This window comes from Globicephala melas, chromosome 18, assembly GCF_963455315.2.
Source record: "Globicephala melas chromosome 18, mGloMel1.2, whole genome shotgun sequence".
Classification (NCBI taxonomy): Eukaryota; Metazoa; Chordata; class Mammalia; order Artiodactyla; family Delphinidae; genus Globicephala; species Globicephala melas.
The window spans coordinates 4,089,379-4,110,653 of record NC_083331.1 but is presented as its reverse complement, the minus strand read 5'-3'; the positions used below and the strand labels follow the sequence as shown (position 1 = coordinate 4,110,653).

General features: G+C 45.2%; 1 protein-coding gene across 6 annotated transcripts in view; it reads right to left on the bottom strand.

Annotated features, from left to right (window-relative positions):
• Positions 1-1,115: 1,115 nt before the first annotated feature.
• The window catches only part of CDK8 (cyclin dependent kinase 8), a 121,281-nt gene continuing 101,121 nt past the window's right edge, over positions 1,116-21,275 (bottom strand). For 2 of the 6 annotated variants that reach the window (XM_030882642.2, XM_030882650.2), the window contains 4 exons: positions 21,140-21,218; positions 20,858-21,016; positions 2,986-3,080; positions 1,116-2,170 (listed from right to left, as the gene is read on the bottom strand). In XM_030882642.2, coding sequence (XP_030738502.1) covers positions 2,107-2,170; positions 2,986-3,080; positions 20,858-21,016; positions 21,140-21,218 — 397 coding nt within the window. In that variant the 3' untranslated portion in view covers positions 1,116-2,106. Of the gene's footprint in view, positions 2,171-2,985; positions 3,081-17,289; positions 18,568-20,857; positions 21,017-21,139; positions 21,219-21,275 lie in introns of those variants that run through there. The other 4 variants (XM_030882647.2, XM_030882651.2, XM_030882643.2 and 1 more) reach the window with 3 other exon arrangements.

The following is a 21,275-nucleotide window of genomic DNA, read 5'->3' as shown; positions in this document are numbered from 1 at the left end:
GCCCCTCTTCCCCGCCCCCTTCTCCATCCCTCCCCAGCCCCGCCCCTCAGGCCTCAGTAGCCGCTCCCCCGACCCCACGCCGCCCTGGGGAGCCCAGGGGCCCCCTTTCCTCCAGCTCCCACTTCAGGGCGGCTGTTGAAGCCCGCGAGCACAAAGGGGAGACACAGGACGCGGGGCCCCGGCCTGGAGTGGTGGCGCCAAACCACAGCCCTCACGCCTCTGCCCGGGCCTCGGCCGCCGGGAACCCAGCCGCCCCGCCGCCGCTGCATCCTCCGTCCTCCGCGCGCGCGGCGGCAGCATCCTTCCCGCGGCGGCGGCATCCCCCATTCTCCGCGCGCGCGCGGCGGCGGCATCCTTCCCGCGGCGGCAGCATCCCCCATTCTCCGCGCGCGCGGCGGCAGAATCCTTCCCGCGGCGGCGGCAGAATTCTTCCCGCGACGGCAGCCTCCCCCATTAAACGCGCGCGCGGCGGTAGAATCCTTCCCGCGGCGGCGGGCTCCGCTGAGCCGCGCCCCGCACTGTCCTCTCCATCAGGTCCCGGGCCCTCGTTGGTCCCGGGTGCAGCCTCTGTAGGTGCTTTGCTGGTGACCGTGAGAGTGTTCAGCTTTGGGAAGAGAAAGTGGAGGGTGTAACCGTGAGTCAGGACAGCCGGAGGAGCCGGGCAGGACAGCTGCTTCTTCCTCTTTCCTGTCCAGGAACCAGCCACTGCGTCCCACTGACTACACCTCCTTAACGCTTCTTTTTAATGCGGTAAAATATACGTAACATCAAAGTTACCATCTTAACCATGTTTAGGTGTACAGTTCAGTGGCATTAAGGATATTTTCCTTGTTGTGTAACCATCACCCGCTCCGTCTCCAGAACTCTTTCCATCTTGCAAAACTGCAACTCTGTCCCCATTAAGCATGAAGGCCCCATCTCCGCTGCTCTCCAGGCCCTGGGAACCACCATTCTACTTTCTGTCTCCAGGAATTTGACTTATAAAACAAGAAAGAAAGCAAATTGCCATAGAGCTTTTATTGACAAATAAAAGTCAGTAAGTGGTAACAGTATAATTTTTTGTGAATGAGGGAGGAGTGGCTGGATCTGGGAGCCCAGGTCTCCATGACCTTCACCTTCCCTGGGGGGCTCTGTGCTGCCTTGGAGGGGGCTCACCCCTTCACCCCAAACAGCGAGGGGCCCAGTGCTGGGGGACAGAGCGCTGGACACATCTTCTGTGCTCCCTGCGGCTGTTAGGAATCACTGGGTGATCTTATGCAAAGGCGCAGTCCGTGTTCTGAACAAGTTCTAGGCGAGGCAGACCTACTGGCCCAGGGACCACACTCTGAGCAAGGCCTCTCTCCACCTGGGTGAACCTTGCCACCCAGGCCAGGCAGGACCTCTTTGAGGTTCAAAAAGGCCAGGCCCGATTCCTTTTTTACTTTTTATTAAATCACCTGATATATTTTTTAAAATGAAGAATGCCAAAGCAGTTACAAAAATATTGGCGTATTTTAACAGTTCACAGTTTAACAAATCAACAGATTTGTCACGCCTGCACAGATACAATGCATATAATTGTGCCTGTCACAAAATAATTACTGCACTAAAAAAACCAGATTAATTCCTAGGGCCCGGTGGGTGTGAGGAGTGGGGATGGGATGCAATTTTAAGGTTGTGGGATGAGCAGCTTCCACTCTTGTCAGTTTCCTCTGGGTCTGCGTGTGTAACTTCACTGGGAAATAGTGTTGAAGGGCCTGCACTGGAGGCTCCTCAGGGACCAGGGGGCCCAGCGGTCCTGCAGGCTCCCGGGCACACACCTGGTGAGCGAGGCTCGGAGACCAGAGGCCTGGCCTTTCCAGCGGGGCTGCGGTTGTCCTGGTCCCGGTTTGGGGACCCTCTCTTTCCAAAAGATTGTCACAAGCCATGTCTACTTCCTCCAGAAAGTCCCGACACTCTTTCATCCGCAGAGGTGTGGGCTGACTCTGGCCTCCGCTGGACGTTGCAGGCCATGTCACAGCAAGTGGGAGAGATTCACTTGGAAACCTCCGGGAGGGGGCCTGGGGGCCATGCGGCAGGCACTCTCCAGGGGCTGGGCGGGGTCTGGCGCACATCTGGAGGATGAATTCAGAAGCTGAATCCAGCTGCTCTAAGGCTTCCCAGCCCCTCCGTGGGCCTGTTTCTCAAGCCCCTGGTGTTTACAAATGGAATGACTTTGTGTTATAAAATTTCTCATTTTAGGAACGGATTAGGACAACATTTCTGTGAATAAGAAGCTAGTTTAGCACATGCAAAATATTATTCGACTCGCAACACAGACCACCTTCCCCTCACCCACCCAACAAACACACACACTTATTCTCCTTCATCCTTGGAATCTAACACGATGTCTGGCTGGCCCCAAGGAATGAATGAAGTTTTAAGGGCAGCCCGAGGAGACTCTAACATCACAGCCACTGTCTGTCTTCAGTCTTCACCTTGCCGACTCTGCGGGGACAGGGCCCACCTAAACCCACAGAGGGGTGCAGGCACGTCAGGACCATGGGCCAGGGTCTTCTCGCCTGGTCAAGATTCCATCAGGGTGCCTGTCCTCCAGGAAACACCTGGTCCCGTTGTCCTGTCGCTGGCTGTCCTTGTCACTTAAGCAAACCTGAGCCACAGCACTAGGGAAATCAGTCCTCTGTGGGCGCTGGAGCCCAAGGTGCTCCCCCCACAAGAGCTGGGCTTGCTGTGAAGACCTTCATTCACCCACATCTGTAGGTCTGTCTTCTCCAGGTCACATGCACCATGGGCACTGCCGGCTCATGACTGCCTGCTCACCCCCCTCTCTCCAGCCAGGACAATTAGAGCTACCCGGAGCGTCCCCATTTGGAAGTGTCTGGAATCCCTCCCTGCCTGCCCATCCAATTTCCCAGGCAGGGCTGAGCAGACTCCTTAGTAAATAGGTTAGCATAATACCAAACTCTTTCAGCATTCAAACCCATTTTCTCCCAAGCCACAGCTCACCTGGCTGTGTGATTACCCTTTAGACTGCTGCTTTCTCCCATCCTCGGGGCTGGGAAACAAATCGAGTGCTTCCTGGTGGACTGAGAAGGTGGGTTCTGTGTAAGGATAAGAGCACCATTTAGACATAATCAAGGATCCAGAAGAGACTTCGGCTTGGACAAAGACAGACCATTTCTAAACCTGTCACTGCTGTCTGAACGTGGTGGACTCTTCCCACAAGGCTGCGACTGTGCAGCTCGCAAAGAAATCAATCAGCCTGCAAGTGAGTGTGAAAGGGCTTTCTGCCCAGACAGCACGCTTGTGGTGCGCCACCAAGAAATGAATGTTACCTCTTTCTCCATGTAGAGCCGGACATTTCATAAACTCTTAGGGGCATGAAATAAACACAGAAGTTAAAACAGGAAAAGAAAATATATTCACGAGAACAAAAGCATGTGAACACATTTTGAATCATCTATTGGTGTAGTCTGATTTCCAATTGGCATAAGATAAATATTTGCTAACATTTCATTAATGAATATGTTCCTGCGGAAAAGAAGCACCTCTGTAAATAATTAGTAAGTGGAAGACGCAGCAGTAATGAAGGACCGCAGAGCCAGCTCGCCCAGTGTATATCAGTAAGAGTACTTTCTATTACAAAGAGCCAAACACCAACTCAACATGGCTTCAACAGTAAGGCTAGGGCTTCCCTGGTGGCGCAGTGGTTGAGAGTCCGCCTGCCGATGCAGGGGACGCGGGTTCGTGCCCCGGTCCGGGAAGATCCCACATGCCGCGGAGCGGCTGGGCCCGTGAGCCATGGCCACTGAGCCTGCGCATCCGGAGCCTGTGCTCCACAACGGGAGAGGCCACAACAGTGAGAGGCCCGCGTACCACAAAAAAAAAAAAAAGAGTAAGGCTATTTGTTATGGAATTTGCAAGTCCAGCGAGGGGACAGCCTTCCAGTGGTAGATCCACCTCCAGCCCCCCGGCTTCTTGTGGTCTCTGCTCTGCCATCCTCGGGGTCAGCTTTGTCCCAAGACTGCTGCCCCCCTCTCCACTGACTTAATGGAACAATATGACATCACTGATTCACTGTGGAGGTAAAGATGCCAGCTCCAGAGGCAGCTGGGCCTCAGTGGAATCCTGGCTCTGCCGGAGCTGTGCATCCTGGGTAAAATGTGAACCTCCTAAGCACCAGCTTCCTCATCTGGAAAATGGGAATAATAATAGGGCCTGTGGCCTAGGATGGCTGTGAGCATTAAATGAGATGGTGAGATGGTGGCTGACATGAACAAGGCACTTATAAATGTCAGCGCCCACTGTGTCTTTACGGAACGTATTCAGTGCTCACAGAGCGTGGGGCATCGTGCTGGCTTACGGAGACAAGAGCCAGGGAGAACACAGGGGAGGAAGTAGGTGCCCTGCCCTTGATACCCTCACCCCCAAGACAGGAGCAGGAGTGGGGACCTGACGGCACCTGGTGAACAGTGGACAGAGAAGCAGGGAAGCAGGGGGGAAGGCGACACTGGCCTCCAGGGCTGCTTTCAGGCTCCTTTATGTTCGGCACAGACAAACCAAGTACAGCCAGACCTCAGAGACAGCACGGGTTCTGCTCCAAACCACCAAGAAAGGGAAGATCACAGGAGAGCAATTCACATGAATGTGGGGTTTCTCAGTGCATGTGAGTTAATGTGTACACCATACTGCGGTCTATGAAGTGTACAGTCAAATAGCATTATGTCTAAAGAAACGGACATGCCTTAATTAAAAATAATTTACTGCTGAAAGATGCTTACCATCGTCTGAGCCTTCAGTGAGTCACAGTGTTAACATCAAAGATTCCTGATCACAGACCACCATAATCAGACGTAACACGTAACAGTAACGAAAAAGTTTGAAATATTGTGAGAATTGCCAAAATGTGACCCAGAGACAGGAAGACAGGAGCAAATGCTGTTGGAAAAACGGCTCTGACAGACCTGACCAACACGAGGTCGCCACAGACCTTCAGTTTGTAAAAAACGTAGTATCTGCGAAACACATTAAAGCAAAGTGCAATAAAACAAGGTCCGCCTGTACTGGTATCGTGAAATTAGAAAAGCAAAACCCTCCTACACTGTTGCTGGGAATGTAAATGGAGCCAAATGCAAATGCAGCCACTATGGAGAACAGTATGCAGTTTCCTTAAAAAACCAAAAACAGAATCACCATATGATCCAGCAATCCCACTCCTGGGCATACACCCGGAAAAGATGAACACTCTAATTTGAAAACATACATGCACCCCAATGTTCACAGCAGCACTATTTACAATAGCCAAGAGGTGGAAGCAACCTAAATGTCCATTGACAGAGGAATGGGTAAAGAAGATGTAGTATATATATGTGTGTGTGTACACACACACACACACACACACACACACACACAGTGGAATATTGTTCAGCCTAAAAAATAGAGTGAAATATGCCATTTGCAGCAACATGGATGGAGCTAGAGATTATCCTACTAAGCAAAGTAGGTCAGACTGAGAAAGACCAATATCATATGATATCACTTATTTGTGGACTCTAAAAAAATGATAAAACAAACGTATTTACAAAACCGAAACTGACTCACAGACATAGAACACAATCTTATGGTTACCAAAGAGGAAAGGAGTGCAGGGGAGGGATAAATTAGGAGTTTGGGATTAACACACACACACTATTATATTATAAAATAGATAAACAACAAGAGCCTACTGCAGAGCACAGGGAACTATGCTCAATATCTGTAATAACTTAAAATGGGGAAGAACTTGACAAAGAATATATATATACATATGCATAACTGAATTACTTTGCTGTATACCCGAAACTAACACAACATTGTAAATCAACTATACTTTAATTAAAAAAAATAAGATAAATTTTTGTTTTTAAAAAGCAAGAAAGAATTTTCTTGACTCAAAGGGACCAGAATACCTTTTTTTTTTATCCCAACACAAAGGAACACAACATTTTCTAGGATTGGAGACAAAAGCCAACCACACCCTGCTCAAGCCCAGAGAACCTGTGTGGTGCAGAGCCATGCGAGGTAACAGGAGCAGGGGAATTATGTCCCTGGTTATTTATTCTGGACGATGTTAGGCAAGTACTTAACTGTGCCTGGAAATGTTCCATGCTTTTAGTAGATAACGAAAATCAAAATTTTTGATATTTAAGCAACTTCCCCCAGGAAGAGAAAAAGCAATGAGAATCTATTTTAAATAACCATAGAAGTGAAGACATTTGACCTTGCATCTACTGCTCCCTTCTCCCTGCTGCCTGATGCCCCCCATCCTGAGTTCTGCTCAGTGGGGTGTAGAGGGGGGAAACGTCGACTAGAAACTGTAGCTGTAAACATCATCTTTGTAGATGAACTAGTTAAACTGACGTTTAACCATCAAGTGCCCCCTCTCTGCCTGCCGCCGTGCCGGGTGCCACCCCTGGGTGCCAGAGTTCTCGGGGAAGCACATCAGGCTGGGTACTGCTCCTGTGAAGCTCGCAGAGGGTGGGCGGTCCACGCAGACAGAGGATGCTGTGAGCTCAGGAGATTCCTGCCCCAGACCCTCTGGGAGGCTCAGCTCGCCCATGCACACGGGTACTGGGACTCTGTTGAGACGCCAGCCACAGCTTGGGATTCACGAGCGGCCCTGAAGTCCTCCTGTTTGGACCTGTTACTCTCCACACTCCCTGTTTCATGCAGGAAAACCCGAGCCCCAGAGCAGCAGACTGATTTGCCCCAGTGCTTCCCCAAGAGACCAGCACAGGTCGGAACACAGTTCCACATTTCTTCCTCCAGAACTTGCCATTCCCTTGGGCAAGGAGCAGACGGCCCATTTTCAGTCTCACTCTGGACCACAGGTCATCATTCAGTATAAACTACTGTGAAAGAAATCAAGTTGTAAAGGAAAGACCGCCGGGCATCTTTTCAAGTTGGCTTGATAGTTACAGGATGAGAGAGGATGCTGTGAACGCACTGGCCCCGGGCGCACTTGCCCTTAAGAATGGAAACACCAGAGCACCGAGGAAGTGCCATTTGTTAAATTATAGTTTAAAAAAATTTCTTTCTTTAAGAATGTGAAATCGATCGCATAAAATGAGTCACCGGTGTGGGAGCGGGTGACAGGGCTGGTAGGGCTCTGGTTAATGTCAGTTGTCTGGCTGGTAGGGGAAGAACTGTGCTGGAAAGGAAAGCAGGGATGCTCTTTAGGGATAGGAATGTGTTGGAAGAAATGCCTTTTAAGCCAGGGCATGAAGAAGTTTCTGGCCCAAGCACTCTGGCCCCTACCACCTTGCATCAGCCTCCAAGGTGGGGAGCTCTCGAATTTTCCTCAGAACTAGCAGTGTCATCTGCCAGCAAGATCAGCAGCTGCTTTTCTAAGTAAAAAGGAGGAGGAGGAGGAGGAGAAGAAAGCAAGCAAGCAAGCCAGAGAAAATCACTGCATTAAAGAAGGCAGTGAATATTTTCACTGTGTGGAAAGGATATTTCCAGCACATCTGGGCAAGAACTTAAACCCTCCAAGTGGTTAATCTAAGATTCTCATGCTTCCCAGGGATGTTTTATTGTGTTACTTCCAAGTTTTATCACTTTACTTCCAATTTGTATCCTTGGGGATGGAACAAAAATGATTTTCTGAATCACAGGAAATGATTCAAGCTGGGTACAATTAGATATTAACCGAGGGTACTCAGGAACCACAGATGAACTTAGCAGTTTTTCATAGATTCTAAAATGGGATTCAAAGTGGCAAACATTATTTTTTCCTCCTAATTCAATAAAGTGACAGAACGAGTTAAGTTATTAAAGATCTGACACCCCACCAGGATTCCGCAGTACTGGGGTAAACTCAATTACTCTTTCTAAATAATATAGCAGGGGAAAATGAAAGCATTATTGTGACCATGCCCAAGAATAAATGAAGAAAACATGTTTAGTTTTATGAAGAAACTCAGTCCTCAAGACTTATGTTTTCGTAAAACAAACAAAGAAAAAACAGTCAATTGGATTAAAGAGATTCTTTAATCCTAGATTTCCTCTTAGATCCTACCGACTTGCTATTTAAATTGCCTCGCAAGCATGTGTGGCTTAGGAAATACCTACCTACACTTTGTGCAGTCAGGATGGTGGTGAGAAAGATGACATTTGCCTTTGAAAACTGTCCGTGTGCCGAAAGGCTCAGGGAAAATAAAGCTGAAAATATGAAAAGAAAAGTGAGCACGCTCACCCAGTCCAAACCCGTGTTAAGGACATCGTGCTTGAATTAGTAATACGGGTTCTGGTGGCATATTCAGAAAATTGGTGCACTGAGTTTTCTAATATTTTATCCTCTGAATTAACTTCCACCTTCCAGCAAGGGAAAATGCCTGGAAATATATTTAAGAGTGCTTATGGTATTACATACTTAGGAAGAAAATGATGGAGGACATTACTGCTCATGCCTAAATATAAAGTGAGGTCGTCTCTCAATATTATCACTCAAAATAGAAGGAATCATCTGATAAGCAATATCTTAGAAAGATTAATTGAGGTAGGCACTGGTCTAAAATAGGATCGTCGGATTTGACAAAGAAAAATCTGTAGTTGGGCACTCTGTATGCCCAGTTAAATCTGAATTTCAGATACACAACATTTTTTTTTTTAGTATAAGTATGTTCCAAACAATATGTGGGGCATTCTTACACCAAAATGTATTTATTGGTTACCTGAAATTCAAGTTTAAGTGGACACCCTATATTTTATCTTGCAAGCTGAGTCTAAAATGACCTTAAAACACTAGTTTTGGATGATTATAGAGGTCATTTGATGGAATGGATTTTGAAAAACAGAGACAAAAAAATTGAACAGGTTTAGTATTTAGTAATTATTCTTGGGGCTGTGACACTCGATTACAATTGTTTATATTGTTAACAATGCTTAGCCACAAAGTAAGTGTTTTACACGTGGTGATCACTAAGTGAAAACAAACAGAAAAAAGACAAGCACAGAAAGGCAAGCCATTTCCTTGTGGCCTGCGTAAAATTTCCAGAGAGAGCAACATATACTGAAAGTCAAAAAGGGCCGCGCTTCATACAACTTTGATGATATAAAATGATGTTTTAGGAAACTCAAAAAGAGATAATAGCAAGGACAAAATTACTAAAGCCAAAGACGCATATAAGTGATTGAATAAAATTATTTCATGTTAAGTGAGAGCAGGAAAAAGCAATATTCTAAAATCATGTTAGTTTATCTAATGTGTAATTTTACATACTTATAACTGAAAGCAGATATTTAAGCATTCCATCTCCATCTCTTAAAGGATATCTATATCAATGTCTAAATCGCTATCATCCATCTGTATATCATCTATCTATCCATCTAAGCTTTTCCTTTTTTAATCTTCTCATTGGGAAACTAGAGGATCCCATTATATACCAGACTGCCTTATGTTTGGTCATGTATGACACAGAGTACACAGATTTTAGGAAAATGTACGGACTGTCTTATCAAGCTCAAACTCACTTATATCATGATGCTAATAAAACTTGTGACTCTGCCTAATGTTTGACCCACCTAACAAACTGTTTCCGGGTGTGACCCCTGCTTCCAGCCAAGATGGAGTAATGGGACCAGGTGTACCCTCCCCCCTTAAACAATTCAAAAATTGGACAAAATATATTTCAAAACTGGTTTTCAGACATCAGACAATGGACAGCACAAGTACTGTTTCCCCAAGAAACAAAGTGAGTCTTACTGTTGCATGAGCTTACTGCTTGAAAGCAGTTCCCAGTACAGGAAAGAAGAATCTGAATAAAGTCCAGTGTGCTTGGTGTTTTGAGCAGATGGAAGTTGCACTGCACGGAAGCTAAGGTGGCTGGAATTTAAGGGCAATGTTTTGGAGAGCGAGAGCTGCACAGAGGGCGAGCTTTGGAGATCTGCAAAAGGGTCCCCTCAAGTCAAAGTGATGCATGAGAGGCCTCTACCAGAGGCTGAGAACCACTTCCTGGAGTTCACACAGGGCTGAGAATAGGCTGTGTCCTACCAGTCAGAGTGGTAGCTGGGGCTTCTGGCAGAATTCTCAGAAGGACATTTCTTTAGCAGCGGGGACTAATTAGCCCTAGACTTAAAGGCAGTTCTAGACTTGATATATAAGCTTAGAAACAAGTATCAAAAGGATCCAGTTCATTTAACAGCGTGCCAAAACAAAATTCAACACTGAGCAAATATAACGAGGTCTAGCAACCAACAAAGCAAAACTCAAACTATCCAGCATCCAATTAAAAAAATTACTAGGTTGAGAAATTAAGAAGATGATCCCTTAACAATGCATCAGTGAGAATAAAATACCTAGGGATAAAGTTAACCAAGAAGTGAAAGATCTGTACACTGAAAACTATATGATTTGATGAAGGATAGTGAGACACAAATAAATGGAAAGACACTTTGATCATTTTTGGGAAAGAATTAATATTGTTAAAATGTCCATACTACCTAAGTAATCTACAGATTCAATGCAATCCCTATCAAAATACCAAAGGCATTTTTCACAGAAACAGAAAAAATAATCCTAAAATTTGTATGGAACTGTGGAAGACCCAATTGCCAAAGCAATCTTGAGATAGAAGAGCAAAGCTAAAGATATCACACATCCTGATTTCAAAATATATTACAAAGCTATAGCAATCACAACGATATGGTACAGGCATGAAAAAAAGACATATAGATCAATGGAACAGAATAGAGAACCCAGAAATAAACCTGTGCATATACGGTCAACTTATTTACCACATGGGAGCCAAGAATATAGAATAAATGGGGAAAGGACAGTCTCCTCAATAAATGGTGTCAGGAAAACTGGACAGCCACAAGCATAAGAATGAAACTGGACCCCAATCTTATACCATGCACAAAAATCAACTCAAAATGGATTAAAGACTTAAATTTAAGACCTAAAATCATAAAACTCCTAGAAGAAAACAGAGAGGGTAAGTTCCCTGACATTGGTCGTGGCAATGATTTTTTGGATTTGACACTAACCAAAAGAAAAGGTAACAAAAGTAAAATAAAAGTGGGAAGTATCAGGTTGGCCAAAAAGTTCATTTGGGTTTCTCCATAAGATTTTGGCCAACCCAGTACACCACGCTAAGAAGCTTCTGCACAGCGAAGAAAGCCATTAATAAAATGAAAAAGCAACCTACAGAATAGGAGAAAATATTTGCAAATCGTATCTCTGGAAAGGGTTTTATATTCAAAATATTTAAAGAACTCACACAACTCAATAGCAAAAAGCCAAAGAATCCAACTTTAAAATGGAGAGAAGACCTGAGACATTTTTCTAAAGATGGCATACAAATGGCCAACAGGTATATTAAACGGTGCTCAACATCACTGCTCATCAGGAACATGCAAATCAGAGCCACAGTGAGATATCACCTCACACCTGTTAGAACAGCTATTATCAAAAAGACAAGAGACAACAAGTGTTGGTGAGGGTGTGGAGAAAGGGAGCCCCTGTGCACCTGCTGGTGGGAGTGTAGTGGGTTGGCCAAAAAGTTTGTTTGGGTTTTTCTGTTACATTATCTTATGGAAAAACCTGAACTTTCTGGCCAGCCCAGTAATTGGTACGGCCACTAAGGAAAACAGTATGGAGGTTCCTCAAAAAATTAAAAATACAACTACTGTTGTATTCCCACTTCTGGGTATCTATTTAAAGGAAATGAAATCAGTATCTCAAAGAGACAGTTGCATCCTCGTGTTTATTGCAGCATTGTTCACAATAGCCAAGGTATGGAAACAACCGAAGTGTCCATCAATGAATGAATGGATAAAGAAGATGAGTGTGTGTATATATGTAAAAATACACATACACACACATCTTCTTTGTATACACACACACACACACACACACACATATTTTTCCCATGCTGTTCAAGGGCCCCAACTTCTTCATAATCCAATCCAATGACCCACCTGTAGCTCATCCCAAACCACCACAGGGAAAATCTTAGTAAATTGATACTACTGCGAAGCATAGCCTAGCACGACCTACTTGACCAACAATGGCTTCCTCACCGCTGACATCTTTTGAACACACTTTTTTAGCCTGGATTCCATGCTACCCCAGTGCAGAAGCCAAGACAAAGCATTGTGCGCAGTTGATTTACGTGTGAATGTGATCTCAGGGAGCAGTAGTGTCAGGTGAGGGAGAGAACAAGGAAGGAAAACCAATTCAAGGATGCATTATTCGGTTGGCTGCCACCGTGGGTGACTGGGGCTCAGTTCTGTCAAGACCTTCTAAAGTGCCTTACGAAATGCCTCTCCAAACTGTTCTGCTTTGGGAGATCAAAGGAGGAAGCATCTATATATTGATTCTTTTTTTTTTTTTAATTTTTTTAACTCTTTATTTTTCAATTTAATTTTATAAATTAATTAATTTATTTTTGGCTGCGTTGGGTCTTCGTTGCTGCACGCGGGCTTTCTCTAGCTGCGGCAAGCGGGGGCTACTCTTCGTTGCGGTGCACGGGCTTCTCATTGCGGTGGCTTCTCTTGTTGGGGAGCACAGGCTCTAGGCACGTAGGCTTCAGTATTTGTGGCACGTGGGCTCAGTAGTTGTGCCTCACGGGCTCTAGAGCACAGGCTCAGTAGTTATGGCGCACGGCCTTAGTTGCTCCGTGGCATGTGGGATCTTCCCGGACCAGGGCTCGAACCCGTGTCCACTGCATTGGCAGGCGGATTCTTAACCACTGCGCCACCAGGGAAGTCCGCCATTGATTCTTTTAATCCATTGGTCAAGGGTAACACCCTGGGCATCAGTTGCCCCTCGTATCCTGAGTTCAGAGTGGGTCCTACGAGCATTCTGCACGGATGAGGCATCAGAGAAGCTCCACTGCCGCGGGCCCCGGCAAAGCACCTGCCCGAACATGGCTGCAGCCCATGTGGACACAGTCACTGTAATAGCAGCTGGAGGATGAAGGGGCCCGGAGGAGTCTGACGTGCACAGGAGTCCTGCGTAACTTGGCACAGTGAAAGCCTCTGACGACATCAGAGAAAAATTTTAGTTGTCTGTTTTTGCCTATGTAGAGCATATTTTCCGCCAGTGCAGAAATTCAACTGGAAAAGCAATTACCGCATATTAATCAAGCAGATTTTAGGGCCTACTGAACCCAGAGGCAGGTTTTAAAATCCCTTATATTGTTGAGTATGCTTTCAACAGACATTATCAGTAACTAGTAAAATACAAATTCTTTTTGTACTTTGTAATTTAAATGGGAAAGCACACCAAGAAATGACCTCATCTGAAAATAAAACAGCCCTCGCTGGCAGCCCACAAGCTTATTTATTTCATCTCTGGCTCCTGCTGCCCAGGACATGTTCTGTGCTCTGGACAGATGCACACTTCACCCTGTATGACATTCCTAGGCTTATTCCTTTCTCTGAGTCCTGGAAGCTGAGGTAAAGCAAATCTGACTTGGTCACATAGCTGAATAAGTTTGAGCAGGGCACGGTCTCTCAGAACTTCATTATTCTCATTTGCAGAATGGGGGAAAATACTACCTAACTCACAAAGCTTTCGTGAGGAGTAATTCTGTGTGTAAAAGGCTTCACGTAGTGCCTGTCACGTGGTAGGCATTCGCTGTAACTTTAGGGTCCAGGCGACATAATAAAGCTAATTATGCAACTTTGAAGCGTGATGCATAGTTTGCTCTACGCAATGCCTTCTGGCGTTTCTGTGACAGTGAAAACATCATTGTTACGATTACAATTCTTATTATTGACAGGGGCTTGGAAAAGGCGAATGACTTGACCAAGGCTGACATTAAGTAAGCGGCAGGGCCAAGACCTAGGTCTTCTGACCCCAAGCCCCGTGTTCTTCAGATGCTCCACACCAATCCTCCCCACCCCAAACCCTTCCCACAGTGCCGCTTCCTCTCAAGACGGGAGAGTCATGGTTCCAGCCCTTTGCTTAGTGCTTGATCCCGTCATGGCGTCCACTATTGTGTTTCCTGTGTGTATCCTGACTCCTCAATTAACTGTAAATGTAGTTCCTTGAGTGTTTGAGGACGGCGATTGAGGTTTGTTTCAGTTCTGTTTGGCTACAAGTCCTAACGGACTATCAAACACTTACCAAATGCTCAGTAAATATCTAGTGAATTCAACTCTCTTGCTCGCTCAAAGAACATTCAGGTTATGAGCAAATTCATACATGAGATGAAGATTGTATTAATTGTTTAGTAACACTTTAGAAAAGCAGGAGCCCCAAACCCTTGCAGAATTAAAACAAAAAAATCTTAATGAAGACTACTGAATTCAGGGGGACCTTTGAATATTCCAGCCTTGGGATTATCAATGCGCTAGCTCTCCGTTTCGCTCATTGAAACACTCTAAGCTGATTCGTGAGAGGCTAGGAAACGTCTGGTCATGAAATGACTCCAAGTTTAACTTACCTGCTAGAACTAGGTCATACTATAAGTCTTAAGAAAAAAGTCGGATTTCCATTTGGAGAAAACACTAATAATAGCTAACATTTATGCACGCTTAAAAGCTAGGCATGTGCTAAAGCTTTACAAATACTAAATTTTAAATCAAGTTTAATGCGCAATTTACATACAAATCACCAATTTAAAGTGTACAGTTTGATGAGTTTTGAAAAACGCATATATGCGCACGTGTAACCACCACTACAATCAAGATTCTACCAAACTTTCATTTTTATTGCTGAATAATTTATTTCACTGCATGGATATCTCACAATTTATCTATTCATCTGTTAATAGACATCCATTTGCGGGCTATAATATAAAGGCATTTTGAACATGCATGTACAGACTATTGTGTGGACATGCTTTCCTTTCCACTTTCCTAGAGTGTGATTGCAGGGTCACATGGTAAGTATACGTTTAACTTTATAAGGAACCATCAAATTGTTTCCCAAAATGGCTGTTTTTTATATTCCCACCAGTAATGTATGAGCATTCCAGTTGCCAACACTGGATTTTGTAGGCTTTTTTTTTCCTATTTGTTTTTTATTAAGGCTGAGTTTAAAGCCACTAAGACTCACCTACACAGTTCTGAGGATTTCTGCATTCACTTGCGCAGCAAAAATCAAGATACAGAACGGCTGCATCACTCAGAGAAATTCCCACACGTCCTTTTGCAGTCAATCCCTATCTCACTCTTGCACCCCGGCAGCCACTGCTCTGTTTTCCGACCTCATGGTTTTGCCTTTTCCAGAATGTCATATAGGTGGAATCATGAGTATCAAATCAACACACTGTACACTTTAAACTTACATAGTGTCGTATGTCAATAATATTTCCATTTTAAAAACAAAACCAAAAACCTGCCTTTGTGGAGTTTACCTTCTGGGGCGGGGCGAGGAAAAACAAGAGGCAAGTGTACGTTAGTGATGGTCAGTGCCATGTAGAAAATAAAGCCGGGCCAAGGGGGCAGGATGCTGGCTGGTGTGGGGAGACGAGGACAGACTGCAGTCTTATACACAGTGCAAGGCAGGAGCCTCTAATAAGATAAGATCTGAGCAGACCTGAAAGAGGTGAGGGAGGAAGCTGAGAAGCTGGGGAGAGACAGATGCGGATGGAATAGGAAGTGCAGAAGTCTCGAGACCACAAGCGCATGGCAGGTTCCAGGAACAGCGAGGACAGCGCTGGAGCTGGAGCAAGCAGGTGACGGGGTGGGAAAGACACAGCAGGACACGCAGAGCCTTGTTGGGCACAGTAAGGGGTCTGGCTGCCACGGATGGGGGTGAGAGGGGGAACGGCAGGAGGACCGCCCAGGCTGCTGTGACGAAGAAGACAGGTGCGGGGAAGGGGGAGGAGACAGCAGCTGGGAGCCACTGAAGGAAGAGCCGGGTGTGGGGTGGAGGGGGTCGTAGGCGTGCGCGTGTATGGAGCCAAGGTCTCCCTGTGGCTCGGACAACTGGGAAGGCGGGTAAGTCTGTAGGACGGCAGGCTGGACGGTCGAGGCAGGAGGCAAGTTTGGGTACATTCAGTCTAGAGAGAATCTGAGTCATGGGTCAGATGTGCCAGACAGGTCTGGGCTGGGAATCTGGGACTCGGCAGCCAGGGAGCAAGTGTGAAGAGGAGAGGCCTGGGATGGAACAGGGAAGGGACAGAAAGCAGTCAGGTGTGGATGAGAGGTGCTTCGTGGAGAAGCAGAGCCAGGGAGCAGGCTAGAGAACCACAGCAGGTGTGGGTGTCTGTCGTCTGTCACAGACGCAGTTAAATATATGAGTCTGCAGCTCAGGGAGGAAAGAGGCTGGACTTGTGAATTTGATGGTCACCAGCAAGACTGGGCAGGGCTGCTCAGCGAATGGGGGTTGATAAAGGAATAAAGAAATCTGAGGACCGTGCCCGAGACGTTTCCAACACTTCAAGTGGAACTTGTTATTGTGGGTTTTGCTTTTTGAAATTCACGCAGGAGAAGATGGCTGTCAACAGAGCAGCCCTCTCTCCGAGCCACTTAACTGCTACTGTTTGCTCAAGCTTTAGACCAGCCTGGGAGCGTTCCTCGTGCGTGTCCCTCAACTACTGCATCAGAACCAACTGGGGACCCTGTTGAAATCGAGGATTCCATGTTCCACCCCAACCCTACCAAAACAACCTCGGGGGCCAGACCCCGAGAAGACAGAAAACTCCAGATGATTCTCATACACACTAAGTTTAAAAGCACTTCATTAAAGGCAGGGAGAAAAAAGCAGAAGACAATCAGAGCGGAAGGGAAATACAGGTAAGACTGACGGCGGTGACACAGCGGGGGAACTCTGTAGCCAGATCTGGGCATCGTGTGCAGAACTGGGGTGGGAAGACTCAACACGGAAACACGGGTTCAGCTCCTAAAGACCACCGTTACCGTTAGGGTCAGGCCACTCACTATCGGAATTCCTCAGTTCTTAACATGTTTTCGAATAGCTTTATATGAATGAGTTGAATTTTTAAGAAAAGGAGTATGGTAGTTTCTTAATCTTCTGTATTTTGTGTCGAAGGAGGAAGTAAAAATAATTGTTTGGGATAAAAGAGTCAAAGTAGGCTCAGCATATCACAGAATTTGGCATTATTCTAGAAATGGAAGGCTCATTATGATTTCTTTCTACTAGAAAGGTGTCTATTTCACATCTTGTATTATAGCACTAAGTGTAACAAAGAAACGAATCCGTATCTAAACCATAAGTCATTAGTTCATTATGGAGGCAGAAGATCTAGATATTATTAATGAAAACAACTGAAGAGATTTATTTGGAGGCCACCTGTTAAGGCACGTTTTAAAATAAAACACCTTTGTGTATATAAAAATACAATTGACTCCATATTTTGATTTATGAAAAATAAATTTATTACATAACACCTTGTTTTTAACAATGTTCAATTTCTTTAAATTCAGAATACTTGTGTCATTCATGTAAAATAGTTTGATACAGTACATTGTATGTTATAGGTTTTCTTTTTTCCTCAAAAATTCTAAGGCTCTCCTACTCCTTCTCCTTTGCTGAAGTAAGGGCACCCTAAACAACGTGCGAACAAGTTTTTAAAAAGAAAATGAACTGAACAAAATTTTAGTAGCACTACACCAACCAGCTTTCAAATCAGGACAAAGTATCTGAATTGGATGCCGCACCTTTTTAAGGAAGTTATCATTCATGCTTTTTTCATCTTTAAAGCATGCTCACAAGTCAGCAACACCAACAGGAAAAATGAAACACCGTCTATGACAATCAGTTTAGTTTGTTTGCTGAACCAAACAGGTTTATATCAATGACAACATATTTAATTACTATCAATAGCAGCTTTAATACCAGTCAAGTCATAGATTAAAAGTAAAAACAAACTCATAAGTTGGAAATCAATCTTTGGGAGTTTTGAAACCTTCCTGGAAAAACTATGTGGCTTCTTGTACTTTCAAAAAATTCCAAGCAGTATTCTTGGTCAAAAAACACTGATTAATGTAGAAAACGAATCAACCCACTGTTAAGACACTAAAATGAACGGTGAACCGAAATAATCTCATTTTGAGTCTTGGTTACTTTGTTACCATATACTGTATGTTTCAAGTACCAGTTAAACTTTTGTGTGTGTGTGTACTATTGGTCAGACAATGTTGTTACACTGGAAGAATTCACCACATACAACGACAAATGCTCGCCCCTAGCACGTTTCACAGCTTCAACTGCTACAGACTGTCACTGAAAAAAATGCATTGGTCAGTCTGAACCATGTCAAGTAAACTATGGAAGTAGCAAACCCACAACACAAACTGTGCTAGCACTTTCTTCTCAAGTCTAACTCCAAAAAGGTACAACTTGGAAGCCACTACCCCAATCTGTGAAAAGTGGTGGAACTCGGCTACCGGACATTTGACTACGTGGCTGCACAGTACATTCTCATGGCCCATTCCAGGTTCCCGCCGAGAGCCGCAGGCAGCCCTGCAGCACAGCGACAGTGCATGGACAGTATCCGATGCAGCTCAGTACCGGTGTGTCTGATGAGAGTACTGTGGAGGCTGCTGGGAGGTAGTTGAGTATCCCATGCTGCTCTGTGGCTGTGATGTGCTTGGTCCAGGGTTGGGATAGGCAGCATGTGGATTGGAACGCTGGAAAAGGAGAGGGAGGGCAGATGTGACTCAGGTGTTCTATGCGCTGGCTGTATCCTGAGCCAGCAAGGCTTATGTGTGGTTGAAATGTCTTCTATTTTACGGCAGTAAGAATTTTAAAAGTCTTGTGCTATGTATTGGCTTTAGAATTAAAATGACAAAACCCCCAAATCTTTTAATATCAGCTTTTCTTTATGAAGGTCAGAAGTATTTCTGGTAAAATAACACTAAGCTGAGTCTTACTACTGTGCTGTGCAGTTCAGTTTTTTTCTATAACAGGAACTCCCTTTTATGCTGTTTTGTATCTACCTGATAAATGATAACTAACTTGCCTGGGATGCTTACTCTTGAACTCAATGATGTGTACGTTAAGAAATTCAAAGCTAATCTACATGCTTGTTTCTTCAATAGAAAACTCTCAGCACACACGCATGACTAAAGAACAAAAATGAATATGACAAAAAAGGGTACCGCAGAATCATTTCTTCAGCATTAGATATTTTTACGCCCTTTACATTAATGAATCTTACTTTCTGCTACAAGTGATATACAAAAGTAAAGTTACAATTATTAAAATGTAGGAAGAGTGGTATTCTCAATTCTACAAACAGTGCAAGGGGCAGCGTTCAGAGTCCTCTAGTTTTGATCTCTCCTATTGCTATTCCCACGCCTGCACCTCTCTCTCATACTGTTAGTTCCCCAAGACAAACACTACGAAAGATTAACCGTGATTTAATACCTTCTTCTTTCAAAGCATGTTTAATAAATCATGTAATTTGAAATTCTGCCAGCCCTAGCGAAAATAACATTTTAAAAAGAGTGGACATGTGAAATTGTAGTCAGAAATGCTATTTTTGAAACCACCCACAAAAACCACCACAATAATAACGTCAACAAACAGAAGCACGGCAGCATGCTCCACCCTGCTCCATTTTCACGCTCAGGACGCACCACCTGGGCGTGCAAACAATCCTCGTGCCGAGGATTGCGTTCTTTCCCTCCAGGTGGGGAGGAAAAGGTAGTGGAGCAAACATCAACCCACAAGACGCCTGTCTGTGAGCTTACAGGAGGACAATTACTACTCGGGCAGACGATGATTCCCAGGGTTTGGTGGGCCGGACCTCCCGTTAACCACAGCAAAGAGTTCATATCTAGTTCTTGAGGTGGAGCCGCAGGCTCTGGGAGCCGTATTAGTTTACTAAGACCTCTTTCTCTCTTTTAGTAGGGAAATAACTCTAACTGGTCAAGTTTTCAGTATGCTTCCACACTGAAATCCAGATCAGTTGAGAATAGGATTAGAACCAGCAGGGAGGTGGTACACGATGTTCAAAATGGGTCTGTCGGCAAAGGACCTGACCATGTCACTTGAGAGGATCCACAAGTGGCATCGGAGCCACCCCCAGCAGATCTGAGTCTGCGTCCTGAGTCTGCCTCCAGCTCGTGGGGTGAACACGGGAAAGGGGTTTAACCTCTAGAGCCTCAGTTTTCTGAAACGACAATAATGCTGACCTCACAGAGTTGTAACGCTTGGAGGAAATGATGTCTGTTTCACACTTAGTAGAAGAGCTGGCACATGGTAAGTACTCAGCAAGCTCTTCCCATGATTACAGTCACCACCAGCACCACCACCAGCACTCAGGAAGTGTGTCCTGTGCACTGTGAACGCTACTAAGAATTCTAATGATGACGACGATAATAAGAACGAATAGGTGAGTGGTGTCATCTACTAAATGCCTGTCAGTCGGGCCGGCCACTGTCCTTAGCTCACGTCCGCTCATGGAATCCTGACCACAGCCTCACGCTGACCATCATCCACATCCATCCGACAAATGAGGAAACTGAGAACATCTGAACCACCTACTCAAGGTTGCCCAGAAGTCAGTGGCGGGGCTGGGATTTGGAAGCCTGAATCCTTAATCACTGTGGTTTCAGAAACGACAGGCATCATTTCCTGAGCGCCCACTGTACGCTGGGTGCTGAAGTTCACCACAGCTGTTCCCACGGCAACGGCAGGTTAGGCTTCGCCCGTCTCATGTTACAGATGAGAAGCTAAAGCCTTGTCCAAGGTCACAGAGTTAATGAATGGCGTAATTTACGTCTGATCATGTCAAGTCTGGCTAAGCCCCCTCTACTGTACCACCAAGTGCTTTCAATGCCAATAACTTCATGTCAACGTGTTTCCCAGGCATGTAAAGGTCGGTATTTTCTTAACGACGTCGCATTTTCCAGTGGTCACAAGCCCACATGCAATACTGACAAGGCAGGTCAATGCGAAACAGACGGGAAGTACCTGATAGTCTGAGGTCATGATCAGTCCACCTGAGGTAGTGGTAGGAGGGACGACTCTCACTTTCTTCAGCGGGGGCCCCTGGGTGTGACTGCTGTCTTGATTCCCTGGGTGGCCGGTCCCATTCGTGTGGTTATTGCCCTGCTGCTGCTGCTGGTTCTTCTCAAGTGGTTAAACACAAAAATAAAGCTCAGCTCAGGAGGAGAACAGAACATGTCCAAGCCAGGAAACGGCAGAGTGGCACCGAATCAAACAAGAAGCGGCCAAGCGCACTTTAATACTTACTTTGTCTCCTTTGTCATCAGGCTCCTCTTCTGTTAAAAATTCTCGCTTGGGGTAAGGGATTTGACAACCGGCAAAAACGCTGATCATAAGAAAAAAGAAAAGTGATTTCGGGTATACTAATCAATATTTCAAATGC